Consider the following 19,479-nt stretch of genomic DNA (forward strand, 5'->3'; position numbering starts at 1 on the left):
TAAGTATCATTTTTGTCTGGGAAGGAATATTCATGTGATTGGAATTTGCAACATGTGTGCTCAAGTTATGTAATTCATGTATTGGGTAAAAATTATGCACTTAAAAGTTTTGATCAGATTTTTCTTTTTCCACAGAACTGAACAAAAATCCAGTGGAAGGCTTTTCAGCAGGTTTAATAGATGACAATGATCTCTATCGATGGGAAGTCCTTATTATTGGTCCTCCAGATACGCTTTAGTAAGTATAATGGAACTGACACCTTCAAAGCTGGGGTTCTTTTAACTGAAATAAAAATTATTTTGGAAAAGAAATGAAAAAAATTTTTTTAAAGAGCAGGTGAATCAAACAGCTTGGCGTGGCATAATTTCTACTGAATTTGATTATGTCTGCAGCTCTTTTGTTCTGATGGAAGCTTTAATGTCTAAAACCTGTTGCTTAACTGGGCATTGAGGCACATACTAGTAATTCAAGTACTTGCAGATTCAAGACCGGCTGTAGCAACTCAGTGAGGCCCACCACAACTTAGTGAGACCCTGTTTCACTAAGGGTTTGTTGGTGCACACTTGTAATCCCAGCATTCAGGAGGCTTAGACTGAAGGATCACGGTTCACAGACAGCCTCAGCTACTTAGTGAGGTCCTTTGCAAATCAGTGAGACCCAGTTTCAAAATAAAGAATAAAAAATGGGGCTGGAGGTGTATCTCAGAGATAAAATGCCCCTGGGTTCCATCTCCAGCACTGATAAATAAATAATATATTTATTTAATAAATAGGGCTGGGGATGTAGCTCAGAGGTAGAACAACCTTGGATTCTACCCATTTTTTTTTTCTGATATATTTTCTGTTCATCTGTATCGATAAGGTTTACAATCTGAGATAACTGATTATTCAACAGTATTAGACTTTTTGGGTAGGTAATAGTAGCCATTGGAAACCATCTTACAGCATTCCCTCACAACACTATTGTTGAGAGCAAATTTCTCTACAAATTTTGTACATAAACTACCAGTATTGGGAAATGGCTTTAAAATGTATTTGAAAACAGCCGGGCATGGTGGTATATGCTTGTAATCCCCATGCTTTGGAGGCAGAGACAGGAGGATCGCGCAGGTTCGAAGCCAGCCTCAGCTGGCTAAAGACATCCTGTTTCCAAATAAAATATAAAATAGGTCTGGGAGTGTAGCCCGGAGTCAGAGGGTTCCATCCCCAGTACTACCCCCCAAAAAAATGTATTTGAAAATAGGTTTGGTATTAATGCGACAATATGGGGAAATGGCTTCAAAATGTATTTGAAAATAGCTTTGGTATTAATGTGCTGGTATTGGAAAATGACTTTGGTATTAATGTATTTGAAAATTGGTAGTAAGGTATCAAAAATTGGTTTCAAAATATAAAAAGCAGTCAGGGCCTGGTTACTGTCAGGCACTAAGGCAGCTGTCATAATGCAGAGTCCCTTCACTAAAAGTAATTAGCAAGTAGACAAAAGAGTTGGGACCTAGGGCCTCCATATTCTAAAAACAGGTTTACATAATAAATGACATCTAGCAGAAAAGCTAAGAATTCCCAAGAAGTGTAGGAGGAGGGTACAAGGCAAGAAGAAGGTTTTTATGGCCAAGCAAGAAATCTCCATAATCATAAAAAAGGGCGTGCATGGAGTTAATGGGCAGATTAACATCTAAGTCAGAAGATTATTGATAGAATAAGATGATTTTTAAGTCACTCCACTGCTCCTCAAAAGCAATGCTTCCTGTCCCTTTTTCTTCTGCCTCTGTAGTAATAAAAATTGCTTAAGCTTACAGCAACCAAAAAAAAAAAAAAAAAAAAAAAAAAAAGGAGTCTGGCTATTGTTTTCTAGACATATCTAAGAAGAACAAGAATCTGTGGCTAAATCTCACTATGTGAGTTACGGAGCGCAACAGGGGCACCATAACAGTCTCGCCATAACAAAAACCATGTTTGAAGTTAAATTCTGTTCTAGGTTCTCCCCCCCCCCTCCCCCGGGGCAAACATAGCAACACTAAGGTAATGGGAACCTAGTTATTCCCCCATCCCCCTTCTCTCTCTGGTGGTACTGGGGGTGGTGGGACCCAGGAGTTTTTTCTATCTCGGGGCTATACTCCCAGACCTATTTTATACTTTATTTGGAAACAGGGTCTCACTAAGTTGCTGAGAACCTCACTAAGTAGCTGAGGCTGGCTTCAAACCTGTGTGTGATCCTCCTGTCTCAGTCTCCCAAGCACTGGGATTACAAACTGATGCCACTATACCTGGTGTTTTTTTGTGTGGTACTAGGGATGGAACCCAAGGGCATTCTACCTCTAAGCCACATACCCCAGCCCTATTTTTCTCTTTTTTCTTTTGAAACAAGGTCTCACTGAGTTGCAAAGTGCCTTACTAAGTATTAGCTGAGTAGCTGAGGCTGTCTGTGAACCTCTATCCTCCTGTCTCAGCCTCCCAAATGCTGGGATTACATGCCTGCACCACCACCACGCCCTCTGTCTGTCTGGTACCAGAAATTGAACCCAGGGTCATTCTACCTCCGAAGCTACATCCCACACCTATTTATTTATTTATTTTTTAAAACAGGGTCTCACTAAGTAGCTGAGGCTGGCCGCAAACCTGCAATTCTCCCAAGTACTGGGATTACAAACTTGCATCACCATGCCCAGCTGTGGTTATTCTTAAAGAAGATGTTGGGGTGCCAAATATGTTGGGGTGAGTTCTCGGCTCAGGAACTCGGGGTCTGCAGAGTCCTTGGCTAATGTGACAGAAAAGAATTTCAGCACACGCCAGTTAGAGACATAGAGGTTTATTGGGGAAAAGGGGAGGAAATACACATTCAAGAGAGAATGCGGGCCCCTCAAGATGAGGAAGGCATTTTGGGGAGTTCAGGGTTCTCTTCTTATAGGGGAATTTCGTGAGGGGTGGGCTAGAGAAAGGTATGCGATGATGTGCTCAGTCTGGTAGTCCCAAGGCGGTTTATGGTGGGCAGGTGGTCTGGTCAGCCTTAGGGTGGATGAGCTCAGTCCAGTAGTCTCCAGGCGCTTCCTGATGGTCTGGTTTCTGGTCAGCTTTAGGGTGGATGATCTTGGGTTGATTGGGGTCCTCATTAGTTGATTGACGGATAAGCTGGGATATCGTAAATTATAGGTTTTCTCGGAAATATTGTTAACTCTAGGATCTACAGGTTTTCCAGGAATTTATGGTAGAGTCAGGCCTGGGAAAGAGAACTGGTTTGTGGACTAGAGAGGCAGAAGCACTTCACCTCCAGGTTCTTAAATCAAAGTTATATTTTTACTTTTCCTTCCTATCTCCTTTCTATCTACTTATTCCTTCTATCCTACAACAAAGGGACAAGATAATGAGAGAAATTCTTCTAAAATGTTATCTGCATATAGCATTGGATAGTAATTCAGGCTTGGCAGGTCAACTCTGTTAGATGAATTAAGTTCTTACCTCAGCAGCCCCCCCACCCCCACCACCATGAGTTGGATTTTCCAGAAGAGGCCCTGGGTTGACATGATAAGCTACCATAGCCTATTAGCCCCAAATATGTAACCCCAAGCCCCTATATAACACTGACACCAGCATGTACTCCCTCTGCTCTTTTGTTCTTTCTCTCTCCCCTTCTGTCTGTCTCTCTCCTTCCTTCCTTCCTTCCTTCCTTCCTTCCTTCCTTCCTTCCTTCCATGCAGTCCCCGCCAATAAATCTCTTGGCTACAAGGTGGTCTCTGGTGTGGTCAAACTTTGTTATTCCAAACTCTAAGTGCCCATTGTATTTATTTAAGTGTATTTACATCAGCGGGGCAAGGTGACACAGTTTGTAATCCCAGCATTCAGGAAGCTGAGAACTGTGGACAGCCTCAGCTACTTAGGCCTTTTGCAACTCAGTGAGACCCTGTTTGAAAAATAAAAACACTAAAAAATAGGGCTGGGTTGTAGCTCAGAGGTACAATGCCTCTTGAGTTCTCAGTACCGCAAAAAAAAAAAAAAAAGAATTTATGTCAATATAATATATAAACGGCCAATCTCTGAGCTATACTCTTAGTCCTTTAAAAAAAAAAAATCTGGGGATGGAACTCGGGCATTTTACCCCCGAGCTTCACCCCCTGCCCTATTTTTTTTGAAATAGGGTCTCATTAAGTTGGGGAGGACTTCACTAAGTAGCTGAGGCTGGCTGCAAACTGCAATCCTCAGGTCCTAGCCTCCCAAATGCTGGGATTACAAGCCTGCACCACCACACCCAGCCCTTTGAACATAGAAAATATGTTACCAGTGGCCAGGCATGGGGGCACATGCTTGTAATCTCAGCATTTGGGAGGCTGAGACAGGAGGATCGAGGTTCTCGGACAGCCCAAGTTACTACTTAGGCCCTTTGCAACTCAATGAGATGCTGTTTGCAAATAAAGAATAAAAAAATAGAGGACTTCCAGAAAGATGGCGACTGAGAAAAGCAGGGCTCCCCGCTAACAACCAATCTCCATTACAACAAAATCAGCGCCTTTCATAGCTAGAAAACACCATCACCAGAGAAACAAAAAAATCACCAGGCTCCAGAGAGGAGGGGGACTCAGAACGGAGCTCAGAGCCACAGAGGAGAGAGCCACAGAGGAGATACGCTGCCCTCACGCCCAAGGACGCAGCAGCAGCGAATTCACCGGACGGCTACGGCTACAGACCAACGCACTCAACAGCCCACCAGGCTCCAGAGAGAAGCGGCGGACAGCAAGCCGAGGTGAGCTGCTGGGCGGGATTCGGCAGAGTTTTTGGCGCAGGGAGCATCTAAAGCTCCCAGTGGCTGAGCTCAGCACACGCTGCAGGGACTCAGTGGAGCTCAAAACCAGAGAAGAAATACGCCAGCCTCACGGCCGAGGGCATGGCAGTGGCGCCATATTGCCACTGGCAGCAGCAGCAGCGAATTCACCGAGTCCACTACAGCTCCATCTGCGTACTCAACAACAGTGAGTCAAATTGCGGGCCCCAGAGGAGAAATCCCAGTATTGCACTCCCAGGGACTTGACCCAGTGGGGGAGTGGGGGTGGCAGAGATATCACACCATAGGAGAACGCCCAACCTGGCAACCCCCCATAGCCTAAAGCAGCATCTATCGACTCCCTGGGTCTGAGACTCTGCGATACAACCCAGTGAAGGAGTAGTGGGGTCTGAGATACCACAGACTCGAGATCCAGAGCACCTTAAGTGAAGTCGTAGTGACCCAAGGGAAGAACCCAGAGAAGGCACAAACTTCCGAAATCATGGGAAAGAGGAATAACACTGGAGCAATGAATGCCCACAACCCCACAACATCAGAACCCGATAAAACAGAAATTCAGAGATTTCTAGAAGATCAAATTAGGAAAATAACTGTAGAAATAATAGAGGTGTTTTGAAAAGAATTTAGAGAGAGCCAAAGAGAGATAAAGGATGCAATTAATGAAGTAAGGGCCTCAATTCAAAGTACAAACAACCGATTAGAACACATGGAGAATAGAATCTCGCTCTTAGAAGATGATCACTCCAAAAATGAACGCATAGTTTCTAATCTAGAAAAGAATATCCGACAGCAGGAATCTGACATTGAAGAAATATGGGCCCATTTTAAGAGAGCTAACCTAAGAATAATTGGAATAGAGGAGGGAAAAGAAGGTGAAACCAAAGGGATCAACAATCTCTTCAAGGAAGTAATAGCAGAAAATTTTCCAAACATAGAACAAGAGGTCGATACACAGGTTCAGGAAACTTATAGAACTCCCTTTAAACAGGATCAGAGAAGAGGATCCCCACGCCACATAATTGTCAAAATGACCAATGTGGAAGCCAAGCAGAGAATCTTAAAGGCAACAAAAGCAAAGGGCCAAGTGACATTCAGAGGCAAACCCATTAGAATCACTCCAGACTTCCCAAACCAAGTCATGAGAGCCAGAAGGGCTTGGAGTAACATATTCCAAACTCTGAAAGAAAACAACTTCCAGCCAAAAATTTCCTACCCAGCAAAACTTTCTATCAAATTAGATGGGGAAATAAGAAGCTTCCATGACAAACAGAAACTGAAGGAATTTATGTCTTCAAAACCAGCGCTAGAGAAAATACTCGAAGAGATTAACGACAAAAAAGAATTAGGTAACACACACCAGAACCAGAGAAACAAGATTTCCCATCCAACAGACAATTAAGATTGGTTATTGTAAGGTGTGAGTCACCCCCCTACCCCACAGGGGGCAGGGCCGAAGCTAGAAGGTGGAGCCTGCGATTCCGGGGGACCTCCCGCCCCGGAAGAGGGAGTTCAGAGAGGACCCGGAGAGGGAGGGAGGTATTCTCCGGCCGGCCACCGGCCCCCGCGGCCACGCGGGGGCTGGGGGTTGACCCCCCACGAATAAAGCCTCTCGTAATTTATTATGGATCTCGGCGTGTCTCTATGCTAGTGGGGCACCCCGCATTTTTCTACAATTTTACATTTTGGTGCCGAAATTCGTACTGGACTTTTGGGACCTGACTTGGACCTGCGCTTACTGGACTCGGACTTTCCATCCCCTCTCTGCGCGCCGCCCGCCCGCCCGGCCCGCGGACTTCTGCAAACTGCTGAAAAAAGGTACACGGCTCCGCTGGGATGGGCCGGAATGCCCGCCCGCCCGCCCGCGGCACGCCGAGCCGCCTCTGGGCGCTCACGCCGCCCGCCCCGGCCGCGCCCCAGCCCGGGCTGTGCGACCGGCCGAGCTGCGCCCCGGTCCGAGCCGCGCGGCGAGCACGCCCGCGGCCCCGAGCCGCCAGCCGCCCGCCCGCGCGGCGTCCGCGGACCCGGCCGCACTGTGCCACTTGGCGCGCCTTGGCTTTCTCTGCGCCTGGCGCCGCGCCCACCGCGCCCGCAGACCCAGGATGGGGCCGCACTGCCGGCCTGCGCGCTCCCATCACCGGGGCAGGCCCGCGGCCCCGCGGACCTCTCTCCCACCGGCCCGCCAACTCCAGCCTGTGCTGCACATTCCTTCTCTGCGCCTGGAGTGCTTAGACCCGCCCGCCCCTGCCTGCCACGCGGCGCAGGCCCCTGCGCCGGCTCTCTGCTGATTGCGCCCTTCACCCTCTGCCCGCCCACCCCGCTGCCCGGACCCGGCCATTTCGGTAAGCACCCACAGGGCATCACTGTGGGGGAAAGCCCGCCATCTTTGGTCCACGTGTAATCACTGAGGTGCCGCCATGTTTCTTTAACCCCTCCCACGTCATGGCCTCGCTGGAGGCCCCGCCATCTTTATTCCCGCCCACTTTCCATTCCTAACCAATCCTAGGAGTCGGCGGCCATTTTTAAAAAACTTTTCGCAGCCATCTTCAGGCCAGATCTCCACATCAGCCTCTCTCGGCGGTAAGCTTCCTCTTAAGGAACTAAGTGGGTTCTGCCTAACTCGGAGGGTTCTGACTGACTGACTGCTGTAAAATCCGGTACCGGTGTCCTCCAGTTCTCCGACCGTCCAGGACGGTTGCGAGGTGTGAAAGAGACAAGAGACGTCTGTTCTCGGTCACACCTACTCTGTACCGAACTAGGCAGGGCCCTGGGACGCTGGAGTCTCCTGCCTTTGTTCTCGCTCGCCCACTTACAACTCATGGGGGGAAGTCAGCCATCTAAGATTGAGATCGATTCTCAATCCCCGCTGGGCCGTGTGTTATCTAATCTGCAGGCTCTGGGATTCTCAGGGGAACTGTCCCCAGAGAGACTTATTTCTCTTTGTACTAAGATCTGGCCGACATATAACTTAGCCAATGACATTCGATGGCCTGCCGTGGGCACGCTAGACTCTAGGACGCTGATGGCTCTCAGTGAATATTGCACGCGTTCAGCAAAATGGTGTGACCTCGAATATTTACAGCCCTTCTGGCGGCTGCATTTTTTGTTTTCTCCCTCTACCGGCTCTACTGCTGCCCAGGGCATGCAGGCTGGAGTATCCCGCCAGTCACAGCCGCCATCTTGGACACCACGTGGCAACTCACAGGCGCCACCTGGTGGCCATTCTGGGTCACAGGCTTACAATTCTGCAGACCCACAGCAGCCATCTTGCAATAAAACATGGGGGCCGGGGTCTGACCCAGCTGGGTTACAAGCCCCATCTTCCTCTCTCCTGGCCCCACTTCGCGAAGTGGCTGGAGCAGAAGGGGTGATACGGGTCCATGTTCCTTTTTCCCTTCCTGACCTCACTCAACTAGAAAAGAGATTGGGGTCCTTTTCTTCCAATCCTTCTGGTTTTATCAAGGAATTCCAGCACATTGTGCAGGCATACGATCTAACGTGGCGGGATTTGCATGTCATTCTAACCTCTTCTCTAACTCCAGACGAACGTGATCGGATCCTGAAGGCAGCCAGAGAGAGGGCTGACCAGAGTCATTTAACAGATCCAGGGCTTCCTATTGGTACGGCTGCAATTCCATCTGAGGAGCCCCACTGGAATTATAATGTAAAGGAGGGAATAGAAATGAGAAATTATATGATACAATGTCTTCTTGATGGTATGCGAGATGCTTCCCATAAGGCGGTTAATTATGATAAGCTCAGGGAAATCACCCAGGGTCCAAATGAAAACCCAGCAGTTTTTCTTAATCGGTTGCAAGAGGCCCTTACGCGCTATACCCGTCTAGATCCATCCTCTGAGGCAGGCTCGATCATATTGGCCACCCATTTCATTGGGCAAGCGGCTCCTGATATAAGAAAAAAGCTAAAGAAAGTTGAGGATGGCCCACAGACTCCTATTCGAGACTTGATGAACATGGCATTTAAAGTCTTTAATTCCAGAGAGGAACAGGCCGAAGCAGAGCGTGCTCTCCATCTTCGTCAGATGGCGGACTTACAGTCCCAGGCCCTGATTGCAGCCCTGAGGCCGGAGGAGGAAGGTCAGCCCTCCGGGTGGCAAGCGCCACCCAGGAGAGGACGACAGTAAAGACAACCACCTCCAGGAGCCTGCTTCAGGTGTGGAGTATATGGCCATTGAAAGGCGAATGTCCTTTAAAAAGCGGTGGACCTCAGGTACCTCACTACAGGGGGTCTACCCTTCTGGACAAGGACCCGCCGCTGGCCCTATCTGGTCTGACCAAGGACTGACAGCTCCTGGAATTCCTCGTCCTCCTTCCTCCATCTTCCTTGCTGGCCCAGGGTAACTGCAGGTACAGGGTAAGCCAGTTTCCTCTTTGGTGGCCTGCTCGATCTTTCAGGCCTTAGTTTCCTTCTCAAGTCTCGGTTCAGGATGATGAGGCAAGCCCTCCAGCCTCTGCCCACAGCTTAGGCCATATCTAAAAGGGCTCTGTTACAACAGCTCCAGGGACAAATTCTCTTGCACGGTGTTGGGATCCACTAAACTTTGTTTCTCTCGACATAACTCTCTTTGATGTTTATATTTTAGCAGGTCCACTTGTTTACATACTATGGTGCTCTCCCTCCTCGGATGCCAAATTGCCTAAGTATTAAACTTCTAAAATGGGTAACTGATGCTCCCAAGGCAGTGACAGGTGTTTAACCAGACATATCCATACTCACTCAATGCTGAAAAGAGTGGTGTGGGTCTGCTTCGGGAGTTGCTGCTATTAATAACTCTGATCTAATAAAAAAACTGCTAAAGGGGCGATAGACGTTCTCCTCAGGAAAATGTTGCTATTCAAGTTAGTAGATCTAGTGACTGCCTTGTGTCTAAAAGGGCTTCTGCCCAGCCTGGGTTCCGTTCTCACAATTTTCTTTTTCTGTAACAGCACCTTGCCTGTTAGTCTCCTAAAAGCAAACCGGTCACCGAGCTCTCCAGGGTAACCTCCAACTCCAACAGCCACCTGCTCCCTTCCGGCGGCTCAAATTCCGACCTCTCCCGACCTGGGGCCTTTGACTGGGGCCCTTGATTGACGTCGCCCAATATCAGCATGAAGCCGCTAGATGAGCAAAAACCACGCCCTTCTGCAACCCCTTAGTCAAAGCCCTTCTGCACCCCTTAGTCAAAGAGGTCGGAATGTAAGGTGTGAGTCACCCCCCTACCCCACAGGGGGCAGGGCCGAAGCTAGAAGGTGGAGCCTGCGATTCCGGGGGACCTCCCGCCCCGGAAGAGGGAGTTCAGAGAGGACCCGGAGAGGGAGGGAGGTATTCTCCGGCCGGCCACCGGCCCCCGCGGCCACGCGGGGGCTGGGGGTTGACCCCCCACGAATAAAGCCTCTCGTAATTTATTATGGATCTCGGCGTGTCTCTATGCTAGTGGGGCACCCCGCATTTTTCTACAATTTTACAGTTATCTGTGGAGATTCATTATTTATGTTAGTCTTTTACCTATCTCTAAATTGTATTGTTTGCTTTTATTGTTGTTATTTTTTAGTATTTCTAGTTGGAATATTAATATACCTTCAGATATAGCATTTGGAAATATTTTATCCCATTCTATCAGTAACTTTTAAATCTGTTTACATTGTCTTTGGATATACAATTTTTTTTTATTTTTTAGGGAGTTTGTATACTCTTCTGTTGCCTGTGCCATTGAAATCATATCCAAGAAATCACTGCCAATTTCAATGTTGTGAGGTTTTATGACCCAGATTTTCTTCTAAAAGTTTATAGTCTTAAGATTTATATTTAGGTCTTTTATCTATTTTGAATTAATATTTGTATATGGGATTAGGTAAGGTTCCAGTTTTATTCTTTTTCATGTAATTATTATTTTTCAACAATATTTAGTTAAAAGATTATTATTTCCTCCACCAAATGTTCATGGAAACCTTGTCAAAAATAACTTGACAATATAGGGAAGAATTTATCTCTAGGCTTTTATTGAACTCCAATAGTTTATATATCTGCCTTTAGAACAGTACTACACTGTTTCAATTATTGTAGCTTTATATGGTTTAAAATCAGAAAATATATATCTTCTAGCTTTGTTCTTTTTATTTCGAGATCGTTTTGGGTATCTAGAGTCCATATTCCATATTAGGATAGATTTTTTCTGAAAAATAAATATATAAATATATGATAGTTTCACCTAAAAAAAAAAAAGAAAAAAATATTCTCTGGTAAGAAAGAAAGCAAAAAGAAATATTGAAATGTTATCTTTAAGTTATCAAAAGCTTGTTATCAGACAAATGAAACTGTTATGTGAGATTATCATTTTTAATTTTGGATAAATTGCTGTAATACTAGATGTCAACCACTAAGCCAACCATGGGAAGGAGGGATGGGGAGGGAATGGGGTGAGGATCAGGTGGGGGCTGACTGGGCGATGTGTGCATGTATGTCTACAAAAGTTTTTTGTATCCCACTATGATGTATGAATACAGTGTACCAATAAAAAATTAAAAAAAAATAAAGGACAATTTCACTAAAAAAAAAAATAGAGCTGGGGGTGTAGTAGAATGTACCTGAGTTCCATCCCCACTACCGCAAAAAAGAAAGAAAGAAAGAAAGAAAATATATCACCAAAATTCTGTAAAATCTAGTGGATATTTTGTTATAGCACCATTAGCCTTCATTTAATCACTAGAGTGTGTTCCACATTCTTTATACTCTGTCATCTATAGCTGGTTCATTCAAGTGTTTGATGCTGTGTGTGTTTTGCTAAGACTTAAACCTAGGGGCATTCTACCTGAGAGCCACACCCTGCGTCCTCTTTTATTTTTATAATGGAGACAGGGTTTGGAGGAGTTGCAGAGAGCCTCACTAAGGTGCTAAACCTAGCTTCTTTAAACCTGTAATCCTGTGTCTCAGCCTCCCAAGAATTGAAATTGGAGGGGTATGCCACCATGACTAACAAGGTTGGTTTTCCCCCCCATGAATATTAATATAGTTATTATATTATTGAATTTTCTAGTGTGTGTGTGTGTGTGTGTGTGTGTGTGTGTGTGTGTGTGCGCGCATTCTACCTTTTTTTGTGTGGTACTGGGGATGGAACCCAGGGACATTCTACCTTTGAACTACACCCCTATCCCTATTTTTTATTCTTTATTTTGAAACAGGGTCTCAATAAGTTGCAGAGTGCCTCAGGAAGTGGCTGAGGCTAGCTGTGAACTCGGATCCTCCTGTCTCAGCTTCCTGAATTCTGAGGTTACAGGCGTGCACCACCATCCCCGGTTTAGGCTTTCTACTTGTTAGCAACACCTCCAGCCCCATTTTATTTATTTATTTATTCATTTTTATTTTTTGGTGGTACTGGGGATGGAAATCTTCTACCTCTGGGCTATACTACCAGACCTTTTTTCTTTTCTTTTTTTTTATATTTTATTTGGAAATAGGGTCTCTAAAGCCAGAGAGGCTAGCTTCGAACCTGCGTGATCCTTCTGTCTCTGCCTTCCAAGCGTGGGGATTACAAGTGTGCACCATCACGCCTGGCTTATTTTTTATTTTATTTATTTTTTTGTGGTACTGGGGATGGAACCTAGATGTATTCTACCTCTGAGCTACACACACAGCTATATTTTTTATTCTTTATTTGGAAACAGTCTCACTGAGTTAAAAAGGACCTCATTAAGTAATCAAGGCTGTCTGCAAACTGTGATCCTCCTGTCTCAGCCTCCCAAATTCTGGGATTACGGTGTGTGTCTCCACGCCCTCATTCATTCATTCATTCATTCATTCATTCATTCATTCATTCATTCTTGCAGTACTGTGAATGGAACTCAGGGGCATGTACTTCCGAGCTACACCCCAGCCCTATTTTTTATTTTGAAACAGGGTCTCACTAAGTTGTCTAAGCCTACTAAGTAGCTGAGGCTAGCCTTGAACCTTCCACATAATGGGATTTTTTGAAACAGGGTCGCACTGAGTTGCAAAGGGCCTCATGAAGTAGCTGAGGCCACCTGCGAACCATGATCCTCAGGTCTCAGCTTCCTGAATGCTGGAATTATAAGTGTGCGCCACCATGCCCGACCCTTTATTTTTTATTTTGAAACAGGTTCTCACTAAGTTGTGGAAGACCTCATGAGGTTGCTAAGTTTGGCTGAGAACCTGTGATCCTTCTTTCTTAGCCTCCCAAGCACTTCGATTAAAGATATGTGATACCACCTCTGGCTTTTTTTTTCTTTTCTTTTTTTGTTGTACTGGGGATGGAACCCAGGGGCATTCTATCTCTGAGGTATACACTCAGCCCTATTTTTTTATTTTTTATTTTGAAACAGGTGTCATTGAGTTTCAAAGGGCCTCACTAAGTAGTAGCAGAAGCTTTCCCTGAACTGTGATCCTCCTGTCTCAATTACCCAATGCTGGGATTACAAGCATGCACCATCACGCCCAGCTGGTTTAGTGTTATATATGCATATTTCCAAGTTTTAGTTCAGGGAACTGAACCCAGGGCCTTGCTCATGCTTTCCCACTGAACTACATCTTCTGCTCTAAGCATAGGTTCTTAGGGCTTCCTTTCTGTGGATTGTTTATTCTGGAAATGGCGTGGGATACTGTTATTTTCCTCTTGATTATCAAGTTGTGTCGATAGCCACAGAAACAAAGATTTCAGGTAAGAGCAGTAGTAGGTTTTTATAGAAAGTTTGACACGTGTGTGTGTGTGTGTGTGTGTGTGTGTGTGTGTGTATTATTTATCTCTTGACTGTTTTTCTTTATTCATCATTGGTCAGTCTGTTCAAGAAGTTTTGTTTTCACCACTGGCCATGGCATATAAGGTTTGAAGTGTTTTTTCTTAACCTTAGGTATTGGGGATTGAACCCAGGGATATTCTGCTACTGAGCTATATAACATCACTCCTTTATTTTTCATTTTGAGACAGGGTATTGATAAATTGTCTGATCTGTCCTCAAACTTAAGATCCTGGCCTGGGGGATGTAGCGCAGTGGTAGAGCACTTGTCTGTTCCCAGTGCCAGGGGGAAAAAGCCGTGTGTGGTGGCGCATGCTTGTAATCCCAGCATTCGGGGGGCTAAGATGGGAAGATACCGGTTTGCAGACAGCTTCAGCTACTTAGGCTCTCCGCAACTTAGACCCTGTTTCAAAATAAAAGAATAAAAATAGGGCAGGGGGTATAGCTTGGAGGTCGAATGCCCCGTGTTCCACCCCCAGATCAACCCAAAAAGAGGGAAAAAAAATTTCAGAAGAGCCGGGAATGGTGGCACACACTTGCATCACCATGAGTCTGAGACAGGAGGATCGCACAGGTTTAAAGCCAGCCTCAGTTACTTAGGCTCTCAGCAACTTAGTGAGACCCTGTTTTCAAATAAAATAGGTCTGGAAGTATAGCCTGGAGTAAAAAGCCCTTGGATTCCATCCCCAGTACCCCCCCACACAAAAAAATTAGAAGCCAGCTGAGCATGGTGGCACATGCTCGTATTCCCACTACTTGAGAGTTGAGACAGGAGGATCGCGGTGCCAGGCCAGCCTTAGCTACTTAGTGAGGCCCTCTGTGAGACCCTGTTTTAAAATAGAGAATAAAAAAAATCAGGCTGGGGTTATAACTTAGAGGTAGAATGCCCCTGGGTTCAATCCCTAGTACCGCCAAAAAAAAAAAACCCAAAAAACAAAAAACAAAAAAATTCAGAAGGCCATATAGAGTATATTATTTATATAAAATAAATGTAAAGAGGAGGCTCTTCACAACTTAGACACTGTTTCAAAATAAGTAGGGTTAGAGGTATAACTCAAGTAGAATGCACCTGAGTTTGATTCCTAGTACTTTACACTAAGTAAATAAAAGTGAGTGAATGAATGAATGAAAAAATGATACCAACGCTTGTAAGTACTAAAGGAGTTAAGAAATTTGAGCTGGGCTTCTTAAAGTTTGCAAATGTGAAAGTTATTTATATATCTCTTTTTAGCTCATTCTTGTAATTATACTTATTAGTACCTATAATGAAGAAATATAACGAAAGAAAAGATTTTTATTGATGCTTTTAATCTTAATTTGGCTAGGCATGGTGGCACACACTTGTAATCCCAGCATTTGGGAGATGGAAACCCAGAGGATCGCGGTTCACTGACAGTCTCAGCTACTTAGCGAGGCCCTTTGCAACTCAGTGAGAAGCTGTTTCAGAAATCAAAAGAGTCTGGCATGGTGGCACACCCTTGTAATCCCTGCACTTGAGAGGCAGAGACAGGAGGATCGTACAGGTTCTAATCAGCTGTGCTGGCTTAAGAGACCCTGTTTCCAAATAAAAATATAAAATAGGTCTGGGAGTGTAGCCCGGAGGTAGAAGGGTTTCCAGGAACCCCAGTACCACCAAATAAAATAAAATAAATCAAATGATGAGAGCTGGGTGTGGTGGCGCACACTTGTTATCCCCGTACTTGGGAGGCTGAGACAGGAGGATCACATAGGTTCGAAGCCAGCCTTAGCTACTGAATGAGGCTCTCAGCAACTTAGTGAGACCCTGTTTCCAAATTATAAAAATAGATCTGGGGGTATAGCTCGGAGGTATAGTGCCCCTTTGTTCTGTCCCCAGTTACCCTCCCCCCCCCACCCCCACACACATATACAAAGTCATTTCATCATTTTTTTTCTTTTTTTCTTTTTTTTTGTGGTGGTACTGGGGTTCCTGGAAACCCTTCTGTCTTGTGGGGCTACACTACCAGATCTATTTTTATATTTATTTGGAAACAGGGTCTCTTAAGTCAGCAAAGCTGGCTTCGAACCTGCACGATCCTCCTGTCCCCGCCTCCCAAGCACGGGGATTACAAGCCTGCACCACCATGCCCGGCTATTTCATCAATTTTATAAGCCATATTTTAAGTGACTAATATTGGACACGACAGATAGAGAAAATCTTTAATATTGCAGAATGTTGTCTTAGAGAACACTTCTGGTCAGTAGAATAGTAAATACTTGAGAGAGAGACCGTATTTTGTTTATTACTGTACTCATGTTTGACATGTAAGTGCTGCATAAATATTTGTGCTTTTTTAAATATGCTTTTATTGGTACATTGTAATATAATTGAGAGTGATGGGGGACACAGTACTTGGTGAACTTACCCTCAGATCCCTCCCCATATATGATACCCTCTGCCCTTCCCCAAATATGATATTAAGATTGGCATTGGTAATTTCACATATGTACATAAGATCATACTTGAGAAGGATGATAGTATGAGATCAGCATAGAGAAATCGGCAGCTTGAGCCCTATGGGCATTGTTAAAGTTTCTAAATTTTGCCCTAAGTTTATTGGGAACTGATGGAAAGATGTGTAGCATAGCAGTAATGTGGTCTGATCTGGGTGTCTCTCTTTTATCAGACTAGTTTTTTCATTTTGCTAGTTTTCTTGAGTAAGTATAACAAGTAATCTAGATTATTCTTTGAGTTCATTTTTTAGTGTTTGTGCCTATATGCGTTATTTTTTACTTGTTTTTAGTGATGATGTACTTAAAAGCAGAAATTTTTTTTCTTTCCAGTGAAGGTGGTGTTTTTAAGGCGCATCTCACTTTCCCAAAAGATTATCCTCTCCGGCCTCCTAAAATGAAATTCATTACAGAAATCTGGCACCCAAATGGTAAGTTTTCTAGTTTTAATTTTACATTTGGAAAAGTGATGACCTAACACTAAAGATTTCAAAGTCAAGAAAGATGTAGTCGTGGGTGAAATTGCTTTGAGTTCATTGTGTTCATTGTAGTAGCTTTATTTATTTATTTATTTATTTATTTATTTATTTATTTATTTAGGTGGTACTGGGGTTCCTGGAAGCCCTTCTACCTCCGGGCTACACTCCCAGACCTATTTTTACATTTTCATTTTGGAAACAGGGTCTCCTAAACCAGCGCGCGCGGCTGGCTTCGAACCTGCGCGATCCTCCTGTCTCCGCCTCCCAAGCGCGGGGATTACAAGCGTGCGCCACCACGCCCGGCTTGTAGTAGCTTTAAAAGAGAATACTCATAGGGATCATGTGGAAAAGATTTTTTTTTGTTTACTTAGCTCTCAACTCTTTTTGAGACTCAGTGTTCCAAACCATCCTTTTTTGGGGGATACTGGTGATTGAATCCAGGGCCATTCTACCTAAAATCTGTACCCCCAGTCCTTTCTTATTTTGAAACAAAATCTTGCTAACTTGCTGAGAGTCTTCCTGAGTTGCTGAGGCTGGTGGCAAACACACTTGTGATAGTCCTGTTTTCATCTCCCAAGCACTGGGATTAGAGGACTGTGCCACCACATCCACCACATCTGGTTACTGAGTAGTATTAATGGACTCATATAATTACGAACATGCTATTACAAACTGACAGGTGATTAAACCTGTTTGTTTTTTTTCCCTTCAGTACTAGGGATGGAACGTAGGGGCATTCTAGCTCTGAGCTACACCTCCTACATCTCTATTTTTTTATTTTTTATTTTTTATTTTTTGCAGTTCTGGGGATGGAACCCAGGGACATGCTACTTCCGAGCTACCCCCCCTCCCCCTTGCCCTATTTTTTATTCTTTATTTTGAAAACTGGGTCTCTAAGTTGCTGAGGCTGTCCATGAACTGCGATCCTCTGGTCTCAGCCTCCTGAATGCTGGTATTACAAGTGTGCGCCACCATGCCTGGCTTTAAACCTGTTATTTATTTATTTATTTATTTATTTATTTATTTATTTATTTATTTATTTATTTATTTTGGTGGTACTGGGGTTCCTGGAAGCCCTTCTACCTCCGGGCTACATTCCCAGACCTATTTTTACATTTTTATTTGGAAACAGGGTCTCCTAAGCCAGTGCGCACGGCTGGCTTCGAACCTGCGCGATCCTCCTGTCTCTGCCTCCCAAGTGCGGGGATTACAAGCATGCGCCACCACACCCGGCTTTAAACCTGTTTTTAAAATATTATTTTCTTACCTTAGTTTTTAGTTCTTGAACAATTCTTAACTTTTATTTATATTCTTATCACCTACCTCATAGGGGATTGATGGTATCAAATGAAATACCATAGCTTGGAGAACATCCAGTAATACTGCTGGGTATGAAGTGATGACATTGACTTTTTTTTTAAGTACTGGGATTTGTTTTGAAAAACAACTCAGTGGTCTCACTGAGTTGCAGAGGGCCTCACCAAGTAGCTGAGGCTGGCTGCTAACTGCAGTCCTTCTGTTTCAGCCTCCCAAATGCTGGGCTTACAGTCTTTCGCCACCACACCCAGTTTGACATTGACTGTTTTTCTTTTTCATTTTTTTTTTTTTTCCCCAATACTGGGTTGGAACCCAGGGGCATCCTGCTACCAAGCTATGCCTCTAGCCCTAATTTTATTTTATTCTTTATTTTATTTTTTATTTTTATTTATTTTTTTATTTTGGTGGTCCTAGGGATGGAAGGATGGAACCCAGGGACCTTCTACCTCTGGGCTACACTCCCAGACCTATTTTTATATTTTTTTATTTGGAAACAGGGTCTCTTAAGCCAGCTGAGGCTGGCTTTGAACCTGCGCAATCCTCCTGTCTCAGCCTCCCAAGTGTGAGAATTACAAGCGTGCGCCTCCACGCCTGGCTTATTCTTTATCTTGAATCAGGATCTCACTGAGTTTCAAAGGACGTCACTAAGTAGCTGAGACTGTACATGAATCATGATCCTCATATTTCAGCCTCCCAAATGTCTGGATTATAAGCATGCACCACGATATGATTGACAATGACCTTGTGTGTGTGTGTGTGTGTGTGTGTGTGTGTGTGTGTGTGTGTGTGTGTGTGCACTAATGTAAGTGGAACCCAGGGGACTTTCTACCTCCAGGCTATGCTCCCAGATCTATTTTATATTTTATTGGGAGCTAGTACTATATTTTATTACATCTAACACAGCAGCAATTATGAAAGAGATACACAGTTACTTTTAATACCTGTAAGAAGGGGAATAATATCTCTAACAATTTAATTGTGGCGAAGGCATTAATGATTGAAATTCCTGTATGATTCCTGGATACATGAATAGGTGATAATGTGCATAGTGCTTTGACATTTCTTTCATCTATTTCAATGCTTTTGGCAGTTCTCCTGCTTTCACTTGAATTATTAGATATGTGATAAACAATCTTTTTGTACCTGTTTTCAAAGAAGGTACAAGGAAGTATAGCTCGGAGGTAGAAAGCCCCTGGGTTCCATCCTCAGTACCAACACCAAAAAATAAAAATAAAAAAATAAAAGCATATGTCACCATGCCCAGCTGAGACTCAATTTCAAAATAAAAAATAAAACAGGGCTGGGATGTAGATTGGTGGTTGAATGCCTCTGGGTTCATCCCTAGTTTAACAAGTAATATTATTTGCTAGTAGAAAGAAATGAAACATTTGTATATGCTACAACATGGTTCTACCTTCAAAACTTGCTAAGTAAAGCCAGTCTTTAAGATCACAGAGGCCCGGTGTGTTTGTGCACGATTGCAATTCCAGCATTTGGGAGGCTGAGATGGGAGGATCCAGGTTCGCAGCCAGCCTCAACTACTTAGTGAGGTCCTCTGCAACTCAGTGAGATCCTGTTTCAAAATAAGGAATAAAAAATAGGGCTGGGGGTGTAGCTTGCAGGTAGAATGACCCTGGGTTTCATGTCCAGTACCTCAGGAAAAAAATATTCTAAAATTGATTGTGGTGGTGGTGTA

The 19,479-nt window shown here is 44.3% G+C and overlaps 1 protein-coding gene across 1 annotated transcript in view; it reads left to right on the forward strand.

Annotated features, from left to right (window-relative positions):
* UBE2G1 (ubiquitin conjugating enzyme E2 G1) overlaps positions 1-19,479 on the forward strand; it is a gene marked incomplete at both ends in the record, with an annotated part of 119,080 nt that overhangs the window by 86,436 nt on the left and 13,165 nt on the right. The window contains 2 exons of the mRNA XM_080713278.1: positions 136-238; positions 16,321-16,418. Coding sequence (XP_080569404.1) covers positions 136-238; positions 16,321-16,418 — 201 coding nt within the window. The remainder of the gene's footprint in view (positions 1-135; positions 239-16,320; positions 16,419-19,479) is intronic.

The sequence above is a fragment of the Muscardinus avellanarius genome (genome assembly GCF_963383645.1).
Source record: "Muscardinus avellanarius genome assembly, chromosome: 16".
In the NCBI taxonomy this organism is placed as follows: Eukaryota; Metazoa; Chordata; class Mammalia; order Rodentia; family Gliridae; genus Muscardinus; species Muscardinus avellanarius.